Here is a 9,161-nt window from a genome sequence, read left to right as displayed (position 1 = left end):
AGTATGTAATCGATTAAGGCAGCAACTATGATCTTGATCGCATTGGCAGTTCATTATTTACGACCAGAGCTTTTAAATTTGGCGCCAATTTTGTATCGATCTACCGATATTCGATTGCACATCGAAGAAGTAATTATAGCTCAGCTGGATCAGGAAAGTTTATCATTTTCCAATTAGAAATAGTTCTGCTTGGATCTCCCATCATGAATCGCTGGTTAAATCGTGTGGCCGTTGTTACTGGTGCCAGTTCTGGGATCGGAGCTGCCTGCTGTCGAGACCTAGTGTCCAAAGGAATGGTCGTCGTGGGATTAGCTCGTCGGGAGCAGCGTCTCCAGGAGCTTAAGTCTTCCCTGCCCTCCGACCAGGGAGCTCGTTTCCACGCCCGTTCCTGTGACGTCAGCGTGGAGCAACAGATTAATGATGCCTTCGCCTGGATCGACAAGACTTTGGGTGGTGCCGATGTTCTGATCAACAATGCCGGCATTGTTCGACGAATAAATATCACCGATGAGGGAAACTCAGCCGATCTTCGGGCCATAATAGACACCAATGTGCTTGGAGTTAGCTGGTGCACCCGTCAAATGTTCCTTTCGCTGCAGCGCCGGAAGGTGAACGATGGTCATGTCGTGCTGATCAACAGTGTGGTGGGTCACAAGGTGCCTGTGGTGGAGGGATTCAGCCTAAACATGTATGCTCCCTCGAAACATGCCATCACAGCCTTGACTGAGATCCTGCGCCAGGAGTTCATGAACCAAGGATCCAAAACTAAGGTGACGGTGGGTTAACAAAAAATGGATTTGTTAAACTTGTTAATTAGTAATTAGTAAATTTTCCATTTCAGAGTATTAGTCCCGGAGTTGTGAACACAGAAATTTTTGATAAGGGGTCTGTGGAAATACAATTTGGAATGCCAATGCTGCGCTCTGAGGATGTGGCAGATGCGGTTTCATATTGCATCCAAACGCCACCGAACGTTCAGATTCAGGAGCTTACAATCAAGCCGGTGGGAGAGCGATTCTAATGAAGCAGGTGTTTTTTGCGGAATTCGTAAACAAGTAAATATATATTGCCAATAAAAAAAATGAGCAAGCACACCTGCCATTGTATAGCTTAGTAAAGTTAAAAGTAATACAATTTTCTTTAATGAATATTGTTTAGTATGCATATTTATGCAAAGTTTTTAAACTAACATGCTTATAACTATTTTTTTAATTCGTAGAAAATAAAAAATAGGATTTCCAAAATACAAGTAAAAGAGTGTTTAAATTTTGAATAAAACCGATAAAGTTATCGACTATACTGTTAACATAGCGTTAACAGAACAAAATAGGTTCAACAGAAATCCAAGCTAAATGTTACGAAAAAATAGCTAAGTTGGCATAACTGCTTGGGCCTGCCAGCAGTTTCGTAGATTCGTGTCGGGATAGTTTTTTAGTTTATTATTTCATAACTTTGAAACCTCTATTGCTGAATTGGTCAACTTTTCCAAATCGCAACACAAACGAATTATCCATTTTCCACGGTTATCATTGCCGTCGCGTTTCCTTGCCATCAAAAAAAGATAATTGAATTATCCATCTACGCATACACACCCAACAACAACACCCATCAATCGCCTGCGTCATTAGCTATTTTTGTACGGAAAACCAAACCAAAACATGGATCTACTACAGAAGACCGAGGCGGCCGCCACCACAGCATCTTTGCTGGAGGACCAGGCGGACTTGATGGACAGCATGAAGCACTGCTTCGAAAATCTCATTGTTATTGACGTGGGTGCGAATTTGACCAATAAAAAGTATAGCCGTGATCTCGATTCGGTGGTCCAGAGAGCCAGAGATGCAGGTAGGTCCATTATCAATTATTATCTTCGAGAAATACATTTCCAAGTGTCTTTGTTTTGGGGCGAGGCTGAAAACTCAGACAGAAGGTCATGCGACCTGCGACGAGCAACAAGTGTGCAGCTGTTATGCTCGTGTTATGTTATGCCCTAGCATGGAGCATTATAATTACCTACAAAATTTGGCAACGGATTGGAATAAACTTATATTTGTGAAGACCCGAAATGCCAAAATGGACACGCATTATAATCATTTTCACTATAATAATCTTCTATAAAGAAACACTGGCTACTCATTTTACCTAAATATATATATTCAGGCTGATAAGATAGGATTATAGACTCATAAAGTTGTAATGACAATTAAAGGGTATATAAGCTTCGCCTTCATATGAAGATAACTTGCTTTCTTGCTTTCATCTCTGTGTATGTGGCACACTGCAAGTTGCACTCACCACCAACTTTCTCTTCTCATCTCTTCTCCGCCGCAGGTGTTCAAAAACTAATGGTTCACGGCACTTCGGTCAAATCGAGCAAGGAAGCGCTGCGCCTATCGCGCATCTATCCCGACATTATCTACTCGACTGCTGGCATACACCCGCACGACTCAAAGTCCATTGTGGAGGAGCCGGCCACATGGTACGACCTGGAGCACATCGCCCAGGCCCAGGAATGCGTGGCGGTGGGCCCTTGCGGGCTTGACTACCAACGCGACTTCTCCGAACCGGAGGCCCAGAAGCAGATCTTTGCCAAGCAGCTGCAGCTGGCCATCCGGCTCAACAAGCCTTTGCTGATCCACGAGCGTTCGGCTCAACACGATCTTCTCGAAATAATGGATAAGTAAGTGGAGTAATCCAATTTCTATAGTTCCTAACTCGACAACTCTTGCAGATTCGAGAACCTACCGCCTGTGATCATCAGAGGATTCATGGGAACTGCCGAAGAGGCACTAAAGTATCTGGAGCGCAGGTTCTACATCAGCCTGACCGGCTACCTGTGCAAGGATAAATCGGACACGGGCGTTCGCCGCTTGCTGGAGGATGGCACTTTGCCCTTGGATAGACTTTTAGTTGAAACCGATGCTCCGTTTATGTATCCCAATACAAGGGCATCCAAGCTTCCCCAGCATGTGAAAACTGGCATCACCGAACGCTCATTGTTGTACTTACACAGGTGGGAAGAAAAAACCCCGGAACGTTTGCAAGTTGAATGTTATTGAGTATCGATTTCATTCCAGATATTGTACCTTCCAACGTAACGAGCCTTGCAGTCTTCCCGCAATTGTGGAGATGATTGCAGCTTTTATGAAGAAAACGCCCGACGAAGTAGCCCTGGCCACTGCCTTTAACGCTTTGAAGCTTTTTGGCTTGTCCTAAATAGATGGTGCCCCCAAAGGAACTAATTAACGAAGTGTGCCAACCAGCAGCTTTACACATATAAAACTAAATAAGCCTGAGATTCACGATAGACTCATACCTATGTGCCTTAAACAATAATCGAATTCGGGATGAAGCGCAAGTCCTGATATTACCCATACACACACACACAACACACACTCATACATACATAATTACGAACCTTATTGCATGCGAAACGTACGTATACGTATACCCATATCCTATATTCTCCCCCACTCCCAAAAAATATGCAAATTATCGATCGAAATTTGCATGCCGTAGATTTAAGTTGTTGGAATTTCCTAAGCAATTGCTTTATTTACTCGATTTCCCACGAGAAACGGTGCCAAGGCGGTGCCAAGTGAGGAACGGACCCGGGGAGCAAATAATTTGCACTCGGTCGGAACTTCACGCCTCGAAGCGCGCGCTTCGAAGTCGCTTCCGAAGCGATGCCTACATATATGTTAAGTGCTGCAGCTTGTCTTCTGTTTGTTTCTTCTATATGTATATTTAAGATATACCCTTTAATTTTAGTTTGTGTCTCTTGTTAGCCTGTAGTCATATTTTTGTAAATATTTATTCTTGTTGTTCTGATGATGATACGATTATGATGATGATGATTATGGGAAACGTAATGTGATCATTTTAAAATCTAAATATTTATATGATATTCAACATATACAAACACATTAGTTAGGCTATGAAAACATATTGAGTATCGTGCGCGTATAAACGCATTTTGTTATATTTACTTATACAAAAGCTTTGTACTGAACTGATCGCCTAACGGAGGTTGCATGAATCCATGAAATCCACTTTGTGCCCATTGTCGCACACAGACACTTACTATTTTCCATTTGAATAAAGCGAATTTAAAAACCAGATGTGTTTAACTTTAACGGGTCGTCATAAATGTATTTCTTTCATTTTCAGTTTCGGTTTTTGTTTTTTGGTTCGTTAGCACATTTAAAAGCGTTGAATGTTTTTCAAGTCCTCAAACTGCTCCAGCCTATTCAAATTGTCCCACCACAGCTTGAGGCGGTGATGCAGTATGAGGGAAAACCACGGAGTCAGGGGGGCGCTGAACTTTGCCACCGCCTCGTCAATCTTATCGCGGCGCAGGAAACGCACCTCGCTCACCTCGTTGCTGTTGGGATTCAGAGTCACGTCCTTCTGCAAAAAGAGTATGTAGTCGATCTCGTGTTCGCCCCACACGCCGTCCCCCGTGTCGGCGTAGTGAATGCGGGTGAGGTAACGGAAGTCCTCGGGACGAAGCTCCTCAGTGGGTATGCCCAGTTCATAGTTGAGACGACGCTGTGCTGCCAGGCGGATTCCCATGGCATTGTTTTCATCGCGTTCTTGCTCAATCTCATGGAGCGGATGACTGCAGCAGGCATTGGTGTAGGTATTCGGGAAAGTTATCTAGGCAATCAGATAGGTTACTACCTATAGGACATTCAATTATAAATGTTCATCTCACCTTGTGCGAAGACCGCTTTTGCACCAGCATCTCGCCTTTAGAATTAAACAGAAAGACGCTGAAGGCCCGATGTAATCTAACATCCTTAGTTTTTGGGTCTACTCGATGGCAGTCGGCCTTGGAGGCCGAGCCGATGGCTTTATCGTCCTTATCTACTAGGATGCATTGCTCCTTGAGGGCGTGAGCCTGGAGAGGATCGTGCACGGATTCCACAGGCACCTGGCGCTGCTGCTGCTGGTCCACCGCTGTAGTGGAGCAGTTGCGAAGGGCGAAAGTGTTCCGGAGCGTGGAGAGATTCCAGTTACAGCGCAGGGCCAGCATTTTTGGTAAATGACTAGTTTCGTATGTGGCCAAAACAAATACAAAAGTGAAACTTCATAGTGCCGAGCTGCCAACCTTGTTCTATTTTAGTCAAGGAACTTGCAACACTGGTCGTGGAACAGCTGATTGGCTGCAGCGGTATCCCTGGCAATAGTGATACACAATTTGCTCATAATCAGTTTTTCGCTTCCGTTTCAGAACGATAAAATTGTAAATAGCCCGAAAGCTGCCCAAGTAAAGAGTAAAAAAATGGTGGGTTTGTACCAAACTTTTTGTGAGAAACCAAGTAAAATGATTTGATTCCCCAGATACGATTTATACTGATACAAAACCGCGCTGGCAAAACTCGCCTGGCGAAATGGTACATGAACTTCGATGACGACGAGAAACAGAAACTTATTGAGGAGGTGCATGCTGTGGTCACTGTGAGGGACGCCAAGCACACCAATTTCGTAGAGGTTGTATAGCGTTAGAAATCAGTAGAGCCCCGATTTAAACATTATCCCCACCCACAGTTCCGAAACTTCAAGATCGTATACCGAAGGTATGCGGGCCTGTATTTCTGCATCTGTGTGGACGTAAACGACAATAATCTGTGCTATCTGGAGGCGATCCACAACTTCGTCGAGGTGCTAAACGAATACTTCCATAACGTTTGTGAGCTGGACCTCGTCTTCAATTTCTACAAGGTGTACAGTGTAGTGGACGAGATGTTCCTGGCAGGCGAGATACGAGAAACCTCTCAGACAAAGGTGCTCAAGCAGCTCCTGACGCTAAATTCACTGGAATAAGGGGGGGCCAAAGCCCCAAGGATCGCCAGATGCATTCCCCTAGCCGCTTATCGAATCTTCTTTCATATACTATTACGCGTATTATTATTATTATCTATAATGTGTTCTTTATGCAAGCAAAAACTCAAATGTTAAATACCGTGTTTAGAAACAAATGATGTACCATAAGAGATTGTATGCAAGTGCAAAATATGTTTTCATTTGGCTTTATTGGGGGTGTTGGGGGTCAGAGAGTATTTTTTTTATAGGTTCCGCCCACTCACCGTCGATGGTCAGTGGTTAATGGAGCCCTGGTTGCTTGTAGCATTTTCCAACACTGCCGCGCTCTAATGCCACTTCGTCATTTTTTCAGTCGCCATTGTTCTCGTTCTCGGCCGTCGAATTTGTGAAAATAATCACATTTCCCTTAAAATTCGCTGCAATAAATACAAAAGCGAGTTATTAAAATACAACACAAAACAAGTGCAAACGCAGTGCGTGACAGATTGAAGCGCAAGTCGAGCAAAAACGGTGACAACAGCAGTCAGTGTGAAAACCAGGGGCAAAAATCGAATATTTGTTCGTGGCAACTACATATTCTTGTGAAAAGGCCAGAAAATGTCATCTGTGAATCCGGAATAGTAAGTCGTCATCTGCAGCAATTGCGCATAATTTGGATCTTGCCCTTTTCTGGATTTCGCATTGGAATACATCACATCTCTCGTTCGATAATCAGTTTTCTTTTCTGCGACGTCATTTTTGCTACGTTTCCATTCCATTCATCGGCCACCAGCCCCCACGCCACTCCCCTACACCTAGCTGCTGGCTTTGTTTAGCGCTGGCATTGGCAACTTCAAAAAGGAACACACAACCGCCCTAAACTAGAATTAAAAATACGATTTTTGCATTTCAAGAGCCATTAATGTTCCTAAGATGGCATACATACACACTCCACTCATACTTAGCTGATAAATCTTTGTACAGAGCTGAAATTTTAATTGTTGCTGCTCTAGCTGGCGTCGGACTCTGGATTCGGCCAGTACATCCAATCTAACTAGATCCCAGCCCCCTGAGAACAGAGCGAGTGCTATGTAGCTGGGCGGATGAGTCACCTGCGTGGAGCGTTGTCGCCCACCCCCTGTACTTTCCCTTTGTTGTTGTTTCTTAACGACTGCTACGTAATCAAAACCTAGTTTTCCTTAATTGAACTTGAGGCAATTGATTCGTTGATTCTCCAGACTTTCCTTCGATCACATCACACGCAACTTTATCAAATACTTCGCCCCATCAGCCACCAAAATAAAAAAGAATAAATTGGGGGTTGATGTGCGGACAAGTCCGATAAGATAAACCCCCAGAGTAACCGGTTTTATGTATAGCCCTCATGCATATTTACATACTAAATGTGTGGTGTTCTCTCTCTATGCTCCACAGCGATTATCTCTTTAAACTGTTGCTGATTGGCGATTCGGGCGTTGGAAAGTCCTGTCTGCTGCTGCGATTTGCCGATGACACATATACAGAGAGCTATATCAGCACAATCGGAGTAGACTTCGTAAGTTGGCCAACAAGTTGCGAAAACCATTCACCTGTGACTCACGGAAACTTTTATCTTGCAGAAAATTAGGACTATAGAACTGGACGGGAAAACCATTAAGCTGCAAATCGTAAGACAAAGCCCATGAGCCAATCTAGGATCTATGTATGCTAATTGTACTTTTTATAGTGGGATACTGCTGGCCAGGAGCGCTTCCGTACCATCACGTCTTCATACTATCGAGGTGCTCACGGCATCATCGTCGTCTACGACTGCACGGACCAGGAGTCCTTCAACAATGTGAAGCAGTGGCTGGAGGAAATCGAGAGGTACGCTTGCGAGAACGTCAACAAGCTGCTTGTGGGCAACAAGAGCGATTTGACCACCAAGAAAGTCGTCGATCATACCACAGCTGCGGTAAGTCAAAGCTCATTTTTAATTCCTTGATGGATATACTGAAATAACTTGGTTCGTTTTTTGGATTTGTAGGAGTATGCTGCTCAGTTAGGCATTCCATTCCTTGAAACTTCGGCCAAGAGTGCCACAAACGTGGAGCAGGCCTTCATGACGATGGCGGCCGAGATCAAGAATCGCGTCGGGCCACCGTCCAGCGCCACCGACAACGCTAGCAAAGTGAAAATCGATCAAGGACGTCCAGTGGAAAACACCAGATCCGGTTGCTGCTGAATAACTCTGATTGTGAATCATTATTTTATTATAAAATTAAACAAAATTTAAATATAATAAATTAAAACGGAAACCACAATAATAGTGAAACAAAAACAAAAAATGGCGAGACCACAAAATCGTAATTATAATACCTAATTCAGTAATAACAATAATGAATGAAGAGTAGTGCGTTTGTATGATCCTAACCGTGATCCGATTCGATTAACACATTAAGCAAAAATGTAATAGCCGACAATGTGGCCGACAAAATTCAGACTCCAGATAACCTCCAGAATACACATTCACACAAACCAAACAAATCGTACACACTAGCCGCATGACTAGCAGGATACTGATACTAACCGTCTTTCTGATTTCAGCAGTTCTGTTCATAAGTAGTGCAAAGCAAGCAAACAAACGGTGTAGCAATTAAATTAATATTAAATCTAACCTACAGTAAGAGTTACTTATCACAGCAGCGCGAAACAATACGATATGTATGTACTATTAATACAAAACTGCATCGCATTAACTGAACGGAGTCGAAGTCGATGGCAACGGCTAGCGAGAGCAATTATATTGTACTGTGTCAGCTACTACTTACAACTATGTATACATATGTATGTGTTTAAATTACAAATACAATTTTCTAAACATATTATCTCTAGCGAATGTGCTCGCCACTTGTCTCTGTCATATGAAATTTTATGTAAATCGAAGGAAACCAAAACCGAACGAACATTTTTAGAATCCGATTGTGTGTTTGTATTTTCGTGTGACGTAAGGGATTTGTTTAGGCACATAATTAGTGTAATAATGACGACATAGCGAGATGAAGTTTAATAAAAATTATTGCGTGAGCGTAAATCAATTGAACGATTTGGGAACAATGGACACAAGTATACAATTTAGTTTCGGTTTTCACTGTCGCCCGAATTTGACTCTCCCCCCATCCCATTCGCTTAAGTTAAATAAATCCAATCTGTACCGAAGCCTCCAAACGGTTTGTTTTATTTCCTTACCTTTTTGGACCGAATCCAAAGACAAAAGTGAAGGCCGGAACACATCTGCACATACCCAAAAAACACTTTTGGCACACACTAAACGGAGGGATATTTGTAATTTGGCAAAAATAGAACATATACCT

The 9,161-nt window shown here is 43.1% G+C and overlaps 5 protein-coding genes across 6 annotated transcripts; 4 read left to right on the top strand and 1 right to left on the bottom strand.

Moving 5' to 3' along the window:
• The first annotated feature begins 138 nt into the window (after positions 1-138).
• LOC108121573 (farnesol dehydrogenase) lies at positions 139-1,092 on the top strand. Of its 2 annotated transcripts, none has more exons than XM_070281955.1 (2): positions 139-770; positions 842-1,092. In XM_070281955.1, the coding sequence occupies exons 1-2, from the start codon at positions 204-206 to the stop codon at positions 1,019-1,021; spliced, it is 747 nt and encodes a 248-aa protein (XP_070138056.1). In that variant the 5' UTR covers positions 139-203; the 3' UTR covers positions 1,022-1,092. The 2 variants fall into 2 exon arrangements, with proteins under 2 accessions (XP_070138056.1, XP_017091266.2); XM_017235777.3 differs by having other exon boundaries at positions 145-776.
• A 280-nt stretch (positions 1,093-1,372) lies between these two features.
• LOC108121571 (3'-5' ssDNA/RNA exonuclease TatD) lies at positions 1,373-4,119 on the top strand. Its single transcript, XM_017235775.3, has 4 exons — positions 1,373-1,845; positions 2,332-2,680; positions 2,732-3,013; positions 3,078-4,119. The coding sequence occupies exons 1-4, from the start codon at positions 1,659-1,661 to the stop codon at positions 3,214-3,216; spliced, it is 957 nt and encodes a 318-aa protein (XP_017091264.1). The 5' UTR covers positions 1,373-1,658; the 3' UTR covers positions 3,217-4,119.
• A 4-nt stretch (positions 4,120-4,123) lies between these two features.
• Idi (Isopentenyl-diphosphate delta isomerase) lies at positions 4,124-5,124 on the bottom strand. The gene is made up of 2 exons (XM_017235776.3): positions 4,718-5,124; positions 4,124-4,659 (listed from the first exon to the last, which is right to left on the bottom strand). Exons 1-2 carry the CDS (start codon positions 5,036-5,038, stop codon positions 4,204-4,206), a joined length of 777 nt encoding a protein of 258 aa, XP_017091265.2. The 5' UTR covers positions 5,039-5,124; the 3' UTR covers positions 4,124-4,203.
• Positions 5,125-5,135: 11 nt separating this feature from the next.
• On the top strand, positions 5,136-6,021 carry AP-2sigma (adaptor protein complex 2, sigma subunit). The gene is made up of 3 exons (XM_017235780.3): positions 5,136-5,290; positions 5,347-5,496; positions 5,554-6,021. The coding sequence occupies exons 1-3, from the start codon at positions 5,288-5,290 to the stop codon at positions 5,827-5,829; spliced, it is 429 nt and encodes a 142-aa protein (XP_017091269.1). The 5' UTR covers positions 5,136-5,287; the 3' UTR covers positions 5,830-6,021.
• Positions 6,022-6,153: 132 nt separating this feature from the next.
• On the top strand, positions 6,154-8,881 carry Rab1 (RAS oncogene family member Rab1). The gene is made up of 5 exons (XM_017235779.3): positions 6,154-6,449; positions 7,243-7,363; positions 7,428-7,475; positions 7,535-7,762; positions 7,835-8,881. The coding sequence occupies exons 1-5, from the start codon at positions 6,427-6,429 to the stop codon at positions 8,030-8,032; spliced, it is 618 nt and encodes a 205-aa protein (XP_017091268.1). The 5' UTR covers positions 6,154-6,426; the 3' UTR covers positions 8,033-8,881.
• Positions 8,882-9,161: the final 280 nt, after the last annotated feature.

The sequence above is a fragment of the Drosophila bipectinata genome, chromosome 3R, assembly GCF_030179905.1.
Source record: "Drosophila bipectinata strain 14024-0381.07 chromosome 3R, DbipHiC1v2, whole genome shotgun sequence".
Taxonomy (NCBI): domain Eukaryota; kingdom Metazoa; phylum Arthropoda; class Insecta; order Diptera; family Drosophilidae; genus Drosophila; species Drosophila bipectinata.
Note: the sequence above shows the minus strand (reverse complement) of the source record. Positions and strands in the feature narration are given on the sequence as shown.

What these genes read in the sequence shown, in the direction of transcription:
- Rab1 (XM_017235779.3), top strand. Translation starts at nt 6,427, where the DNA reads ATGTCATCTGTGAATCCGGAATA. An exon ending in TCATCTGTGAATCCGGAATA is followed by an intron (nt 6,450 to 7,242) that starts GTAAGTCGTCAT and finishes TATGCTCCACAG; the next exon opens with CGATTATCTCTTTAAACTGT. An exon ending in AAACCATTAAGCTGCAAATC is followed by an intron (nt 7,476 to 7,534) that starts GTAAGACAAAGC and finishes TACTTTTTATAG; the next exon opens with TGGGATACTGCTGGCCAGGA.
- AP-2sigma (XM_017235780.3), top strand. An exon ending in AGCACACCAATTTCGTAGAG is followed by an intron (nt 5,497 to 5,553) that starts GTTGTATAGCGT and finishes CCCCACCCACAG; the next exon opens with TTCCGAAACTTCAAGATCGT.
- Idi (XM_017235776.3), bottom strand. Translation starts at nt 5,038, where the DNA reads ATGCTGGCCCTGCGCTGTAACTGGAATCTCTCCACGCTCCGGAACACT. An exon ending in AAAAGCGGTCTTCGCACAAG is followed by an intron (nt 4,660 to 4,717) that starts GTGAGATGAACA and finishes CTGATTGCCTAG; the next exon opens with ATAACTTTCCCGAATACCTA.
- LOC108121573 (XM_017235777.3), top strand. Translation starts at nt 204, where the DNA reads ATGAATCGCTGGTTAAATCGTGTGGCCGTTGTTACTGGTGCCAGTTCT. An exon ending in GATCCAAAACTAAGGTGACG is followed by an intron (nt 777 to 841) that starts GTGGGTTAACAA and finishes TTTCCATTTCAG; the next exon opens with AGTATTAGTCCCGGAGTTGT.
- LOC108121571 (XM_017235775.3), top strand. Translation starts at nt 1,659, where the DNA reads ATGGATCTACTACAGAAGACCGAGGCGGCCGCCACCACAGCATCTTTG. An exon ending in CCAGAGAGCCAGAGATGCAG is followed by an intron (nt 1,846 to 2,331) that starts GTAGGTCCATTA and finishes TCTCCGCCGCAG; the next exon opens with GTGTTCAAAAACTAATGGTT. An exon ending in CTTCTCGAAATAATGGATAA is followed by an intron (nt 2,681 to 2,731) that starts GTAAGTGGAGTA and finishes CAACTCTTGCAG; the next exon opens with ATTCGAGAACCTACCGCCTG.